Raw genomic sequence first — 16,493 nt, 5'->3', positions numbered from 1 at the left:
ATCCCGGGATTGTGACCTGAGCTGAAATCAAGAGTCGAGTTGGACGCTCAACCAACTGAACCACCCCAGGTGCCCCATCCAGTCCCAGTTTTAATGCAAATCCAGGGGTTGGTGGACCTGCAGATAAGAGTTTTTCCATAGATGGCATCAGTCTTGCCTCCCCACCAGGTATAAATGCCTTCCACAGCATCTCCGGCAGACTGAGCAGCACGCTGAGAGCACACGGTGCTCTCTTCACCACCACCCAAGGCAGCCCACGCTCCACCAGGGAGCCCTAGCTGTTGGGATATTCCGCCTCAGACCAAACAGCCCTTCTGTCTCTCTAGTGGTCCCCAACTTCTGTTTCCTGTCACATAACAATAAGTCAGGCCCACTTCCGTGTGTCCCTTGGGAGATTGTTGTTTCGTGACTCTTGCCACTCTTGCCCCCCTGCATCGTGGATGTCCGTGATGTCCTTGTCTGGCACGACTCTGGTACTACAGGTGACATTCAGCCTTCATCCTGTTCCTTAAGCTCTTAGTTTTAGATTTCCTCCAACTGCTTCAGGTGGCCATGAGGTGCTTGTTGCTGGGGGACAGGGAAGCTGAGGGAGGTGAATTCTGTGAGCAGGGACCAGACTGCAAAACGTCAGGCAGGATTCCTTCTCCCCAACTCTACTGCCATCTCTTCCAGGGTAGGACCATGGAAACTTCCTCTTGCGACAGTGTTTTAAGGGCAGTGGCTGTTCAAACATTTCTTCTTGGTTTTGCTCCCTATTTCATTAAGTTCCGCATAGTAAGTTCTGGTTGTAACGTGTTCTTGGTCACACAGTCTCTCATCCCAAGAAAATGTAATAAGCAGCAACAAGACACAAGCTGACTGTTCTTAACTTTCGTCTTTGGGTATCTCTGATCATTTGTATAGTTCTTGTATTACAAGTGAGTTGTTGTAGCATAGCACTTCTATTAAATGAAGTTAATACAAAGGCAATATAAGTTCACTGTAGAAAATTGAAATGTAAACGAAGAAGTGATTATAATTCCATTCACCTGCAGACGGTACTGTTAACGCCTCGCTAAACGTACATTTTCTCTTTTCTCTACAGATGTACATTTTCCCCCAAAATGAGATCATATTATACACACACTTCTTTCATTTACCAATGTCTTATGAACACCTTCCATAACAGTGGCTACATTTCTGTAATGTTGTTTTTTTTTAAAATTTTTTTTTTTTCAAACGTTTTTTATTTATTTTTGGGACAGAGAGAGACAGAGCATGAACGGGGGAGGGGCAGAGAGAGAGGGAGACACAGAATCGGAAACAGGCTCCAGGCTCTGAGCCATCAGCCCAGAGCCCGACGCGGGGCTCGAACTCACGGACCACGAGATCGTGACCCGGCTGAAGTCGGACGCTTAACCGACTGCGCCACCCAGGCGCCCCTGTAATGTTGTTTTTTAATGGCTTCATGCTTGCTCACATGTGGATATACCATGATTTTGTCTAGCCAGCAACCTATCAGACAGTCTCAATTCTTCGCTATTAACGGCTTTACTGAACATCCCTATAGCCAAATCTCTGTGTTGACTTCTAAAGTCAGACCCTGTGGAATAATTATGAGAAGTGGAATTACTGGCATTAAATAATTGGAAGGAAAGGTATACACATGTTTAGGGCTCTGCCAGTGTAGCGTGTTACCAACAGAAATCTCTGCCCATGTTTGTACTTACTCTGAGTTCCGTGATGGGTCAGGTAGAGTGCACGGAGAAGTAAACCCGTGCCCAAGCTGTGGGAAGTTAACGTGTGTCTCCATTCTTCCTTTCCTGCTCTCCATAGGAAAACCTGAATCCCTTAGTAGTTCTGAATTTATTTAAACGAATCCCAGCTGAAGATGTCCCTCTACTTCTAATGAACCCAGAAGCTGGAAAGCCCTCTGATTTGATTCTCACGCGACTTTTAGTGCCCCCTTTGTGTATCAGACCCTCCGTCGTGAGTGATTTGAAGTCTGGCACCAATGAAGATGATCTGACAATGAAACTGACAGAAATCATTTTCCTAAATGATGTCATCAAAAAGGTCAGTATTTCCAAGCCCCAGGTTTAGGAGTGTATCTATGCAAACCCTTCTTATCGAGAAAGATTGACCCAGGATAATTTTTTTTTCTTTATTTCTGCTCATTTTTAGCATCGCATATCAGGAGCTAAGACCCAGATGATCATGGAAGACTGGGATTTCCTGCAGCTGCAGTGCGCCCTCTACATTAACAGTGAGCTCTCGGGCATCCCCCTCAACATGGCGCCCAAGAAATGGACCAGAGGTTTTGTCCAGCGCCTAAAGGGAAAACAGGGTACGTTTCCAACAAGATGTGCAAGAGACAGTCTTCTGCCTTTTGTTACCCTTTTTTTGGAGCATGTCTAGTGTATCTAGTTGGAAATTACAGAATTTTCTTGTTTGTGGTCATACTATATCCCCAAACAGCATACATTTGTGCTGCAGAGACCTATAGCCTATTTTTATTGATTTAGGTCGATTTAGAGGCAACCTTTCAGGAAAGAGAGTGGATTTTTCTGGCAGAACAGTCATCTCACCTGACCCCAACCTCAGGATTGATGAGGTAGCCGTGCCAGTTCACGTGGCCAAAATTCTTACTTTTCCTGAGAAGGTAAGTACCATTCAGCCGCTCGATTCTATTTTGACTCCAGTCTTTTACATTATTATTTTGAGATTCTAAACAGTAGACAGTTGGAAAATCCCGAGGTGTGCGTGTTATCTTCCAGTCTGACGCATATACCAGCGCATGTAGTGTCTGCAACATACACAAACACAGATGTCTGCCTTTGTGTGTATATATTCACATTTATGTCAGACATCTCTTCTCTAACTTACTTCTCCAAGGAGTATGGTCTTTGACCTCTTCCTGTGTTGGTTCTTACCTCTTCTTTTAAAATAACTAATGATAGGGGCGCCTGGGTGGCTCAGTTGGTTGAGCATCTGACCTCAGCTCAGGTCACGATCTTGCAGTTCGTGGGTCCGAGCCCCGCGTCAGGCTCTGTGCTGACAGCTCGGATCCTAGAGCCTGCTTCAGATCCTGTGTCTCCCACCCTCTCTGCCCCTCCTCTGTTCACACTGTCTGTGTCTCTCCCTCTTTCTCAAAAATAAACGAAAATTTTAAAAAGCAATAAAATAAAATAAGGCCACTAAATGATAAACACCACACCCAGTTAATTTTCTTGGGATAGATTATTATTTTTAAGGCCTTAACAACCATCGAGTCCAATATCTGGGGTGTTTTAAGACTATTGAGGCATAGCCAGAAAGGCTGCCCCACTTTACACTTAACTCACACTCATCATGAGTGTAAAATGGCCTTTACAGTAACTGAGGTATAGAAAATGCAAGGCCTGATAGCAGGAAGGTATTGGCTTCGGGTTTGCTTTTGAGATTCATAATTAGCCCAGATCATGGAAGCTTCTGGTAAAGCTTGTGTAAAGTATCCTTAGTTGATTTACTAATGATCCAGAGTTTCCTTCTCAGACAGTATTTCACGAGACTGTTGTCCAAGAGATCATGGGACATGATGTTGCAGACCAGGGTCTAACAGTGCTGGTGCCACAGCTTTTAAACCTCGGGAGCCCATGGTAAATCACTGCTAGTAAAGTTGCCAACTGCTCATAGAATGTTCTGGAAGGTCCTTTCAGCTGAGTCCAGCCCACTCATTTTACTAATGGGGAAACCAAAGGCCAGAAAGGACTTGGCCATTTCACCCTTCCAGTGGTGAGTTCGGACTGGAACCCGGGTGCCTGTGTGCCAATCAGCTGTTGTCGTTAAACCCAAGACTCTAGGCAGCAGGAGATAAACAAGTTTCTTCTCTTTCTTCTGGAATCACTCAAGGAAAGTAAAGATTGAGACACAGTACAGTATAGTGTGCTAGCTTACGGAAAGCTAACAGCCTCTCCTTGTGTCTTCTATCGTGGTTGTGCAGGTGAACAAAGCAAACATCAACTTTTTGAGGAAACTGGTTCGAAATGGCCCTGAAGTTCACCCAGGAGCCAATTTCATTCAGCAGAGACACACACAGATGAAAAGGTAATGCTGTCTCAATCTATTTTTCTTTTTAATTTTTTTTTAACATTTATTTATTATTGAGAGCAGAACATGTGCATGGGAGGGGCAGAGACTGGGGGGGAGACACAGAATCCAAAGCAGGCTCCAGGCTCTGAGCTGTCAGCACAGAGCCTGACGTGGGGCTCAGACCCACAAACTGTGAGATCATGACCTGAGCCAAAGTCTGATGCCTAACTGATTGAGCCACCCAGGCGCCCCAAGCTGTCTCAGTCTAGCTGTGTGTAACGACCTTCTCATGACAGAGGTCGCCATATTCAGCCAAAGAATGTCGTCCAAAATCCGGCATTTGTGACATTTTAGCCTGTGGAAAATACTGTTTAAATTGTAGTGAGCCTAGGTATGTCATTTGCTGTGCTTACTCGTTGCATATACACAAAATGTCTATTTGTTCCCTTGCGTTTAACGTTGGATCTAGGAAGACAGAACACGTGGGGGTGTGCAAGCCAATCATTTTCTACATCGTGTGGGCTCTCTGGGGTTACTTGACTCTACTCACAGCCTAGGGGGCACTGGTTTGGCCAGCTCTGACCCTTCACTGATCTCTGGTGCCTTTTTATCTCTTGAGACAAACAGCAGACAAAACATATCAACAGGGTGCTGTGGGAGAAGCTGACTTATGACTGCATTTTTGTGATTCTAAGACATAATTTTCTCATATTTAACATTTACAAAATGAGGACGTATCTGTGTCATAGTTTAATGGCTTGTGGAGGCAGCTTTGATCCAATGAAATATCCATCATTTTAGAGACTGAATCCTGACATGAAGAGGGAGCACCTTGGTGAGGGAGCTTTGTTCTCACAGATCACGTTTCTTATCACATGTGTAGGTTTTTGAAGTACGGAAATAGGGAAAAGATGGCTCAGGAGCTCAAGTACGGGGACATCGTGGAGAGGCACCTCATAGATGGAGATGTGGTGCTGTTCAATCGGCAGCCCTCACTGCACAAATTGAGCATTATGGCGCATCTGGTGAGTGTGAGATTCTGTTTTTATTTTCTGTTGGTGGGAGTCTGCTGTGTGGGCATGCTAAATTCCAGACTCCTAAAATTAAGATTGCCGGTAATCTGAAATTTTTTGTCACTTTTGATTTTTCTCTTCCTTCACTTTTTAGTTTGAGCGAAACTTTTACATTTTAAGCTTCCCTTCAACGTTTTTAATATTTATAAAATCCGCACTCAACAGTAAAACAGAAAGGAACTAATTGAAAATTGGCATGAAAGTAACTGGCATGATTTCACTTGCAAATGAAAATATATACATATATATGTGTACGCAGACTTATGTAAAACAGATATAGCTGAAAGTTGACTTGGGGTTTAACGTGGCTTATTAACTATGGAACTAAAATGCTTAGGAGATTTTTCGTCACAGTGGCCCTCCAATGAAGACCTTGGAGCATATTTTTTTCAGTGATTTAGTTTTGCAACAACAGCAGTTCCTTTTTCTGGAGATTTAAAATGGAAATGAGGTGCAACTTTAATTCGTTAAATATTCATAAATTCTCCTATCTCCAAAGCCGTTAAATCCACGAGCATTTGCAACAGCATTTAAACAGGCTCTTCAGTTAGCGTTTTTCTAGATTTGGTCTTTCAGTTTACGAACATGCTGCATCAGTCATTTGACTTAAGCGTGGAAATACGGAAGAAGCACTTTATGACTATGGGATTACGATCATGGGGATCTGGGGAGGTGAACAAAATCCCTCCCTTTCCAGAAACTTTTGCTTGGCTTTGGGACATTTTCAAAGTAAAGGGTTTTTTGCTTGAAAAATTTCAAATATATACAAAAGTAGAAAGAATACTATGATGAACTCATATGTTCCCATTCTCTATATTGAATAATTTTCCAAGATTCTGCCACACCTGTTTTCTCTCTCCCTTCTTTCTTTGATGACCCAGGTGCCAGGTCTTTTCTCCGTGTGTGATCAGTTCACGTGTGTGATGGGGGCACCTGGGTGGCTCAGTCAAACAGTTTACTTGTGCAAGACACACACAACCACAGCGCCATTGTCACACCACACGGAATGAACACTCACTCCCTGCTGTTGTCTAGCACACAGCCCATGTGCACATTTCCCCAAGGGTCTCAACTGTCTTTTCGCAGCTACTTTGTCCAAATCAGGATGTAAAGTCTGCATGTTACATTTGGTTGATAAAGGTCCTCAGTCTCTCTACAACAATCTCCCCTCCCCCTGTTCTTGTAATTTCAGTGTCGTTGTTGGAAAAAAAACAGGTCACTTGTCCTAAACGATGTCTCATGTTGTGTGTGTGTGTGTGTGTGTGTGTGTGTGTGTGTGTGTGTGTGTGTGTGTGTAAGCATATGGCACTAAGAGTTTATTGTTCCTTTTATCCCTCTGAACTGGGCAGTACTCGAGGCGCGATCAGATTCAGGCTCAGCTTCTGGCAAGAATGACTCTTAGGTGGCACTGGCTGCTTCTTACCTTATTTCAGGAGGGGCGTGCTGTCTGGCTGCCCCACTCTTCTTATGTTGAGAAGGTTAGAGCGTCAGATACTTCAACCTGATGCCTCCCTTGAAAGTTTCCTTACCAACCTTTTATCTAAAGACTTCATCCATGGCCAATTATTGCCCGTGTTATTTCATTGGGGCTGCAAAATGAAGAATTTCTCATTTATCATGCCTTTCATATTCCATACCTATCATTTTATTTAAAAAATTTTGGGGGGAGTGTCCCTGGGTGGCTCAGTCGGTTAAGCACCTGACTTTGGCTCAGGTCATGATCTCACCGCTCATGAGTTCAAGCCCCGCGTCGGGCTCTGTACTGAAAGCTTAGAGCCTGGAGCCTGCTTCCAGTTCTGTGTCTCCCTCTCTCTCTGCCCCTCTTCCACTCATGCTCTGTTTCTTCCTCTCAAAAATAAACATTAAAAAAGATTTTTTTTAATTAAAAAATTAAAAAAAATTTTTTTTGAATCTTTTATTTATTATTTTTGATAAAGAGTGAGCAGGGGAGGAGCAGAAAGAGAGGGAGACAGAATCTGAAGCAGGCTCCAGGCTTTGAGCTGTCAGCACAGAGCCAGACATGGGGCTCGAGCTCACCAACCATGAGATCATGACCTGAACCAAAGTCAGATGCTTAACCCACCGAGCCACTCAGGCACCCCTCCATACCTATCATTTTTATAATGAAGAGCCTGTTCTTGTTAACTACGGTTATTTGTTTATCCAAAAATATAGCGCCTGAAGGAAAGGCAGCATAAATGCCTGATTCTTGTTCCTTTATTGTCAGTCTGGGAAGGAAAAAGTTGGTGCTCAGTTTCTTCCAATGAGGTCGGGTTGGATTTTTTTTGTCTGTTTTTGCTTTCTCTTTTTTCGGTGTCATTAACCCATGGGTTTTTCCATAAGAGACTCTTGAATACAGAGAACATACTGAGGGTTGCTGGCGGGGTGTTGAGAAGGGGGATGGGCTAAATGGGTGATGGGCATTAAGGAGGGCACTTGTTGGGATGAACACTGGATGTTCTATGTAAGTGATGAGTCACTAAATTCTATTCCTGAAATCATTATTACGCTATATGTTAACTAACTTGAATTTAAATTAAAAAATAATAATAATAAACCCTGGGTTTTTATTTAGTCCATGTGTTTTATTCAACTTCTGCCATAAATCTTTTTCATACCCAGCTGTGACGTCACTGGCCAGTGGGAGCCCCTTCACATGGCTCTTAACCTTGGTGCTTACCTCGTATTAAAACAAACTCATTGCATTGTTTTGATCTCATAAAGAATACCTCCACGAGTGACATGTATCTCTTAACAAAACATACAAAGATTTTATTTCCTTAATCTAAAGTGTCCAGTTTTCGAGGAAGCCATTTATTAATATTTTGAAACCATGAAGCTTTTGGATAAATGACTAAGCCCCTCTCCTATTTTGTTTTTTTTTTGTATTCCACAGGCCAAGGTCAAGCCGCACCGGACCTTCAGATTTAACGAGTGTGTCTGTACACCCTACAATGCGGATTTTGATGGTGATGAGATGAACCTTCATCTTCCTCAAACAGAAGAAGCTAAAGCAGAGGCTCTTGTTCTCATGGGGGTATGTAGGGTAGGGCAGCCCCGCTTCTGTGTAACAGCTTGAAAGGAGGGGGAGGGAGGGGCGCCTGGGTGGCGCAGTCGGTTAAGCGTCCGACTTCAGCCAGGTCACGATCTCGCGGTCCGTGAATTCGAGCCCCGCGTCGGGCTCTGGGCTGATGGCTCAGAGCCTGGAGCCTGTTTCCGATTCTGTGTCTCCCTCTCTCTCTGCCCCTCCCCCGTTCATGCTCTGTCTCTCTCTGTCCCAAAAATAAATAAACGTTGAAAAAAAAAAAAAATTAAAAAGAAGAAAGGAGGGGGAGGGGAGCGTGTGTCCTGTGTGAAAACACCCTGTAGGGTGTAAGGGAGTGTCAGTGACAGGTGGGGAGCTGAGAGGAGTGGGTATTCTTCTGGCCTGTAATATGCGTTTCTAAGGTACAGGACATACATGAAAACCAGCTGGGAAAAGATAGATGCGGGCGTAGCAGTATCTTGACTGTTGGGTGTCAAGGGCACAGCAGATGTTCTGCATAAGTAGGTTTTCTTTTGAGTACCCATACCCTTTATTGAAGACTTTCCCATAGTATGTTACATACTTGTTTGTCGTCTAAAGGTCACCCTAAACAGAATCATTATATGATGACCCATACCACCATTTCATTTTCCAGCAGTTAAGGGGAGCCCCTTAGATGGCAGAGAAGTTCAGCGATGAGTCACACAGACACCTGCTCTCCAGGAGCGTGCGGCTGGGCTCTCGTTGCTGTGCTACATGGACTACCGGCTTGCGAACCCAGCTGTAGCACAGTGCTGCGCGGGGCTCATCGCTCCTAAATTTAACAGGGCCCCGAACTGTTGAGTTTTTAGAGGCTAGGTTTTCCTTTTTCCCAGTATTCTGGTTTTCTTGTTATGAGTAGATTTGGCTGTGGTTGTTAGTGTTTCTACCCACAAAACACTTCTTACCATTTCTGATAGAGTGCTTTTCATCTCTTTTGGGGTAGGATGTTAGTATCGATTCTAAAGTGAAGGCTGTTAAGTTCTGTAAGCAGATCTATTAAAAAGTACATGAGGATTTGGTGGGGACAGGAACAAGTGGCTGCATTCATGGCCTGTGCCTCGGTTTTTCATGCCTAAAGTCGACATCTTTTCTAGTAAAGTATCTGATGTGTTACTTCTTTTGTACACACACTTAATACTAAGAAATTCATGCGGGTAATTTCAGTTTTTTTAGAACATCAGTTTCTTACTTATTCAAACATTGCAGTGTAATGGAGTTATTTAAATAAGGTGAGGTTTTTACAGATCACATCTCTTTTCTTTATCTCCATCTCTTTTTTTTGTTGTTTATTTATTTGAGAGAGAAAGAATGGAGGGGTGGCAGACAGAGAGGGAGAGAGAGAATCCCAAGCACACTCAACCCTCAGTGTGGAGCCTGACACGGGGCCCGATTTCACAACCGTGAGATCGTGACCTGAGCCAAGATCAAGATTTGGATGCTCAATCGACTGAGCCACCCAGGCACCCCTATTTTTATCTGTTTGTTGCTTATCCACGAACTTAGATGGTGGCAGTCATGGTTTTTAGTAGCCTTGGTTTTGCTTTTATCTACTTAACATGTTATAAATGCCCACCTTTGTTGTAAAGTTTTCATAATTATTGATTATAATGGCTTCACAGTATTTCACAAGCTTAGCACACCATGATTCACCTACCTTCTCCTGAAAATTTAGGGTGTTTTCCCTGTTTGCTATGAGGACAAATCCCTTAAGGGCCATCTTTGTGCATTTGGAGTCTTTCTTCCGAGTTGTTTCTTCAGACCCCTCAGCCTTTTTAAATGAATTCGGTTGATGCTTAATGAGTACCTACTGTGTGCCACCAAGTACTCTCCTAGGAGGGCAACACAGAAGAAAAAAGTCAAAATTCTGGCTTTTATCCTTATTCGAATGGGGAGAGGTGGAGAATAACCCAATATAAAATAGGTCATGTGGTGGCAAGTGCTGAGAAGAAAAGAATAAATCACAACAAGGAGGAAAGAAAATGAGAGGGGTCCTGTTTCATGGAGGATGGTCTGAGAGGGCCACTAGAACGATAACACTCAAGGCAAGTTCTAAAAGAAGTTGACGAGCAGTGTGGTTGTCAGCAAAAGATCAGTCCAAGCAGAGGACCAACAGGTACAAAGACCCTGTGGTGTGATCATACATGAGGTAACGAGGCTAGCCTGTTTCCTCCTAAGCCTTGTATTTGCAGCAGTTGTGAGGAGTGCTGTGCTCTGTATTGGGAGATAGCAAGAGAGAGGATGAGGAGGGCGAATGGCCATGAATGAGATCCACACTCCCACAGTCAGATGGTGCGTTGACCAGTGCAGTCATTTTTTCTGACCTTGTACTCTTACTCTAGTAAGCTCTCCAGAGGAAATAATAACCAGTTGCAAAATCACTTGTAATGATAAAAACATTAGAAGCAGGCAATGTCCACCAATAAAAAAGTTGGTTAGGTTAAATCACATCACATTCGTACCACAAAATCCTGCATGGCCCTTAAAAATGATGATGTAGTATTGTTGTCAGCATAAAGCTACTTATGATTTATTTTTTATTTAAAAAGCAGGCTGTGTGTAAGACATGCTCTTATTTCATTTGGTAAATAGATGTTTCCGTGTTTGTAAAAAAGCTTATAGCCAGAAATTGGGAAGGTTATGTACCAAAATGTTTTAACAGCAGTTCTTTTGGTTTGGCAGTTCCATGCAGAGATGTTTTTTGGGATTCTGGGTGGGGTTTTTTTGTTGTTGTCGTTTTGGTTTTTTTCGTTTATCTATATTTTTAGACTTTCTGTAAAAAACATACTATTTTTGTAACAAAAAAGTAATAATTAGAATGTTGCTAGTGATATCAGCTGTGTAAGCTAGTTGCTAGAGATAATGGCCTGTAGCCAACTACTTGGACTTCAGCCTTGAGTTCGGTACTGAGGATCCATTTTGTTACACAGCGTATATCATTGGTTAAAAATGACAATAAAACACAGGCTCTAAGGCCAGGATGGAAGATCTTTGTTACCATCAGGACAAATCCCCTCAATTACATGTAAGAAAGTTATCATCTAACTGTATCAACTCAGCAGTTCTGTCTCAATAGGTAGGGCTCTAGCCTGAATGTGGTCCCAAATTACTGGGGAGACTTTTGCAAAATATGCAAATCCCAGCTTCACGTGCTCAGCCCCAGACCACTCCATTTCCCATCCCAGAGAGATTCTTGAAAACAATCATGAACGATTACCTTCCAGCCCTCATTGGAGGATCTTTGTTCTGTGAATGTTCACAATAAAGCAGGAACAGGTCTCTGCCTTGGAGGGCCTTTTACTCCAGGTGAGGTGGCCTAGACAACCCACAAATAACATAAGCATCTCCACATCATGATTTGAGCAAATTTACATGTTGCTTATTTCCCAAGAACAACAGCAAAACTTGAGCATATGCACTCTGATGCACAGAATCTTTTTTAATTTGTTAATTATGCACTGGACAGCTAGCACCCCTTTTTGCTCAGTGTAGGCATTCATTAAATTTTCATTAAATCGTGTCATTAATTATCATTAGTACTGTCTTCATTAAGAGTTCAACAGTTGTGCCCTCGTTGTGGAGAGGTATGAAATTGACCTCAAAGAGAACAGTGCTATTTATCATTCATAGAAGTGAATTTTCTTTGGAGAAGTGAATTTATTAATAACTAGGAAGTCTTACTTACACATACAGAGTTCTTACAGGGATCCAAAGCTTCACTCAGTATTTAGTGTTGGCAGGAACGTCTGACGTCAGTGTTGCAGGTATGCTTTGACACCTCTTAACAGATGAAGGAGCAAGGAGCTGGTGACAGCTGGGATTGAGAGCCTTGGATGCCATTTCTCAGCCCCACTTTTCTGCTCGCCTGCTCTTCTTTATTTGTGTGTGACAATTCAGAGCCTTTGTGGTGCAGTTCTTTGGACTGCATCATGCAATCCAAAGAGTGTCCGAGAATGGCTAACATGTTGTGTTTGTTTTTCCTTTAGACGAAAGCAAATCTTGTAACACCAAGGAATGGAGAACCACTGATTGCTGCTATTCAGGACTTTCTAACAGGTGTGTTTATGAATTCACTTGAGAGGAGACTATGGAACACTAGGATTCTCATTCACAGTGATTCATGTAACAACTTGAGAAGCGATTTAATTTCATGTGTTTAATTCTGTTGTTTACTATGTTTGATTCTGAATCTGCTTGAGAGATTTTGGATTGGCTGGTTATTCATTGAATCAGTAAGCATTTGTTTAGCTCCTGACGTGCACTAGACAGTTTTCTAAGCACTGGAGATAGGACAGTGAGTCAAAGTCCCTTGTGGAGCTTAGATTCTAGTGGAAGAGGGAGCCAGCAAGCAGCTATAGGTTTTAACTCACTCCTTAGCAATATTCCAGATTCCTTTTAAAATCGAAACCTTTTGGGGCACCTGGGTGGCTCAGTCATTTAGGCGTCTGACTTCGGCTCAGGTCATGATCTCACAGTTTGTGAGTTTGAGCCCCACGTCGGGTTCTGTACTGACAGCTCAGTGCCTGGAGCCTGCTTCAGATTGTGTCTCCCTCTGCCCCTTGCCCTGCTTGTGCCTCCCCCCCCCCCCAAAAAAATAAATAAACTTTTTTAAGGTAAAAAAAATAAAATTGAAACCTTGTAATTGTCTCGCACATTCACTCCGTTTCTTTTTGTGGTGTTTGCAACATTCATAGGTGCCTATCTCCTCACTCTTAAGGACACTTTCTTTGACCGAGCCAAGGCCTGCCAAATCATTGCTTCAATATTAGTTGGCAAGGACGAGAAAATTAAAGTTCGCCTCCCACCACCTACAATATTAAAGGTTTGTGCTGGGAGCACCCGGGTGGCTCAGTCGGTTAAACATCTTACTCTTGGTTTCTGCTCGGGTCATGATCTCATAGTTTATGAGATCAAGCCCTGCCTCAGGCTCTGCACTGAGCCTGCAAAGCCTGCTTGGGATTCTTTCTCCCCTCTCTCTGTCCCTTCCCCATGTGTACGCATACATTTTCTTTCTCTCTCTATGCAAATAGCTATACATTTAAGACAGTAAAGCTTTGTGCGGGAGCCAGGCATGCCGGGTACAGGTTTGCATGTGAGTACTCTGCAGACCAGGCTCAGCCAGCTGACATTGTGACTTTCTTCCTCCTTCAGCCTGTCACCCTGTGGACAGGAAAGCAGATATTCAGCGTCATCCTCAGACCTAGTGATGACAATCCAGTAAGGGCCAATCTCCGAACCAAGGGAAAGCAGTACTGTGGCAAAGGAGAAGATCTCTGTGTCAACGATTCCTGTGAGTCAAAGCATCGGGGTGGGAGCAGGCAGAAAGCAGGTGGCCAATGACTGCCTTCACTCAGCAAGCAAATGCAATGTTTCTCTTAGGCAGGAAGTTTATTCTTTAGGGAAGTGTAGTTGGTATGTCTCCTCAACTGTGATTCCCCATTTCTCTAAAAAGTAGAGATCATGTAGATACATGATCCAGTGATTAGAGTGTTCCTCTCTGGATGTGTTTTAGATGACTAGTGTCTGTAAATTAATGCAATTTCTTTTATTCTGCCCCCCCCCCTTTTTGCCATAAGAAAGTATCTCATCATATGAGGCATATAATTTATCATTTTATGTCCAAAAAATGTGTTCATTGTCTAAAAGTATAATGGGACTATTTTTCTATCGCCTCCTGGTCAACTTGTTTCTTATAACACGAAGATCAGGTGTAACCACAAGAGGATATAAATGTTAAACCATCTGAGTCATCCAGACTAATTCAACCCAAAGTATAGTCCACAGACCAGTGCCTTTCAGCCAGCGTTTCCTTTCTGACGCGAGCCTCCTTGCTCACCCCAGACTGCTAACCGGCAGCTCCCCAGCAGGCTCCTCTGAACGGCACTGACTTTGAATGGGCTTTGCTAGCAAGGTCTTGTGACACGAAATGGATCTCCAGGACTCTGTGCTGAAGAACTGAACCACAGAGTCTCTGAAGGTCAAGATTCCTGTTTTGTGATGAAGAGTAAATGTGTTGAAGGGCACCGATTTTTCTCTGGGTTAGAGCCTTTGCTTTGAAAACACACCTCTGGTCTTTCAGGTGTTTTGGCTTCCTTGTTTTAGATTGTATTTTGTTTCTTCTCCATGTAATTCCATTTTGTTGTATAGGCTCTTCATGGTGGTGTCATCAGTTTTCATCATCTTGGGGGAATAACAAAGTGCTTTACAGTTTATGGAGTAGTTTGTGGCATGTGATTTCATCAGATGCTCACAACATCCCTGTGACACAGGATAAGTGCTCGGTGCTGTCACTTATAGTTCACAGTTGAAAATGAGGGTCCTGTAGTACTTTTCAGAGTTAGGACTGTAAGGTAAACCACTGGGCTTTTCATGCTTTTCAAAAGTCCCTAGATTTCTCTCTTTTTCCCCTCAAAAAATTTTGAGAGAATTTTGCTTTGCTTTGCTTTAATTTTCATAATGGGAGCATGCTTTCTCCACTGCCCCACGTTGGAACGAGGCTGAGTAGTAAGTAATTGTTCAAGTGCCCAATCTTTGCTGTCCTTGCAGACGTTACCATCCAGAACAGTGAGTTGATGAGCGGCAGCATGGACAAGGGAACGTTGGGATCAGGATCGAAGAACAATATTTTTTACATTTTGCTGCGAGACTGGGGGCAGAACGAAGCTGCCGATGCAATGTCACGGCTTGCCAGGCTGGCTCCTGTCTACCTCTGTGAGTATCTCCAGCGTCCTCGGCGTATGGTGGTGGTTGCTCGGGTTTCAGGGCTGTGCGTTAGTTTGTTCTTTTACCTTTGTTTCCTTCCCCCAGCCCCCACGTGCCACACACATACCTGCACACAGGAAAGGAGACTTACTCCAGGCTGAATCATTTGGGACTTACAGAATGGGATCAGCTCAGTACTGACTTGCCTGGTTTCAGATTTGAACTTGCTCTTGAATTCTTGTCTCAAAATGCCCAATAGCTCCAAGATGCCAGTCAGACAGGGTTGTTAGACAAGGGCCCTCCGCAGGCTGCTTCCAAGGTACCTGCGCTCCACCTATGGCCCTCTGGGCCCTCACAGCTCAGCTGTGCTGGGTTACTCTGTGTTTCCCTTCTCTCCTTGCACTGTTCTGTTTCCTTTGTTGGCCCATCTCTGAGCATGCCATACGTGCAGGTTTTTACGTGCCCAAAAACGTTTCATTTCCACCCTTACACTTGATCGATTGTTTGGCTGGGTATAGAGCTCTGGATTGAATTTTATTTTTCGTCAGAATTTTGAAGGTACTGCTGTACTCTACAGAGTTGCTGTGAAAGTGTATTTCTATTCTTATTTTCAACTTTTGTATGTGTCTTCATTTTGGAAGCTTTGCAAATCCTCTTTGTTCTGGAAGTTCACACTGTAGACGCTTGGTATGAGTCTTTTTTTCATTCATTGTGTTGGGCACTCTGTAAGCTCTCTTAATCTGCCTCCGTGTGTCCTTTGGTTGTGGAAATTTTGTTTTTGTTTGATAATTTTCTCACCTTAACTTTCTCTGTTCTTTTTGGAATTTTTGTTCATTTTGTAAGTAGAGCTTCTAGATTGACTCTATGATTTTTCTTACCTTCTTTTCTGTTGTCCATTTCTTTGTTTCTGGATTCACTTTATCTTTTTTTTTTTTTTTTTTTAATGTTTATTTATTTGGGTGGGGGAAGAGGCAGAGAGAGGGAGAAAGAGAATCCCAAGCAGGCTCCAACACTGTCAGCAAAGAGCCCAGTAGGGGGGATTCAATCCCATGAACCATGAGATCATGACCTGAGCTGAAAGCAAGAGTCAGGACATTTAACCGACTGAGCAAGCCAGGTGCCTCTCAGTTTAACTTTTAAAAATGATTTCCTAGAGGGGCACCTGGGTGGCTTAGTCAATTAAGTGACCAACTTCGGCTCAGGTCATGATCTCATAGTTTGTGAGTTTGAGCCCCACATTGGGCTCTGCTGACAGCTCAGAGCCTGGAGCCTGCTTCGGATTCTGTGTCTCCCTCTCTCTCTGCCCCTCCCCTGCTCGTGCTCTGTTTTTCTCTCTCTCAAAAATAAATAAAAAACATTAAAAAAAAAATTAGGGGGTGCCTGGGTGGCTCAGTCAGTTGAGTGGGCCAACTTCAGCTCAGGTAATGATCTCATGGTCCGTGAGTTCAAGCCCCACGTTGGGCTCTGTGCTGACAGCTCAGATCCTGGAGCCTGCTTCAGATTCTGGGTCTCCCTCTCTCTCTGCCCCTCCCCCACTCACACCTCTCTCTCTCTCTTTCTCTCTCAAAAGTAAATACATAAATAAAAAATTAAAAGTGAGTTCC

At 43.4% G+C, this 16,493-nt stretch overlaps 1 protein-coding gene across 2 annotated transcripts in view; it reads left to right on the top strand.

Moving 5' to 3' along the window:
* POLR3A (RNA polymerase III subunit A) overlaps positions 1–16,493 on the top strand; it is a 51,841-nt gene that overhangs the window by 10,586 nt on the left and 24,762 nt on the right. For both annotated transcript variants that reach the window (XM_086680104.1, XM_086680105.1), the window contains exons 6-15: positions 1,816–2,055; positions 2,164–2,326; positions 2,505–2,641; positions 3,962–4,065; positions 4,934–5,075; positions 8,020–8,160; positions 12,174–12,243; positions 12,882–13,009; positions 13,339–13,477; positions 14,734–14,898. In XM_086680104.1, coding sequence (XP_086536230.1) covers positions 1,816–2,055; positions 2,164–2,326; positions 2,505–2,641; positions 3,962–4,065; positions 4,934–5,075; positions 8,020–8,160; positions 12,174–12,243; positions 12,882–13,009; positions 13,339–13,477; positions 14,734–14,898 — 1,429 coding nt within the window. The remainder of the gene's footprint in view (positions 1–1,815; positions 2,056–2,163; positions 2,327–2,504; positions 2,642–3,961; positions 4,066–4,933; positions 5,076–8,019; positions 8,161–12,173; positions 12,244–12,881; positions 13,010–13,338; positions 13,478–14,733; positions 14,899–16,493) is intronic.

This window comes from Puma concolor, chromosome D2 (assembly GCF_028749965.1).
Source record: "Puma concolor isolate L17-30 chromosome D2, mPumCon1.1.hap2, whole genome shotgun sequence".
NCBI lineage: Eukaryota > Metazoa > Chordata > Mammalia > Carnivora > Felidae > Puma > Puma concolor.
Note: the sequence above shows the minus strand (reverse complement) of the source record. Positions and strands in the feature narration are given on the sequence as shown.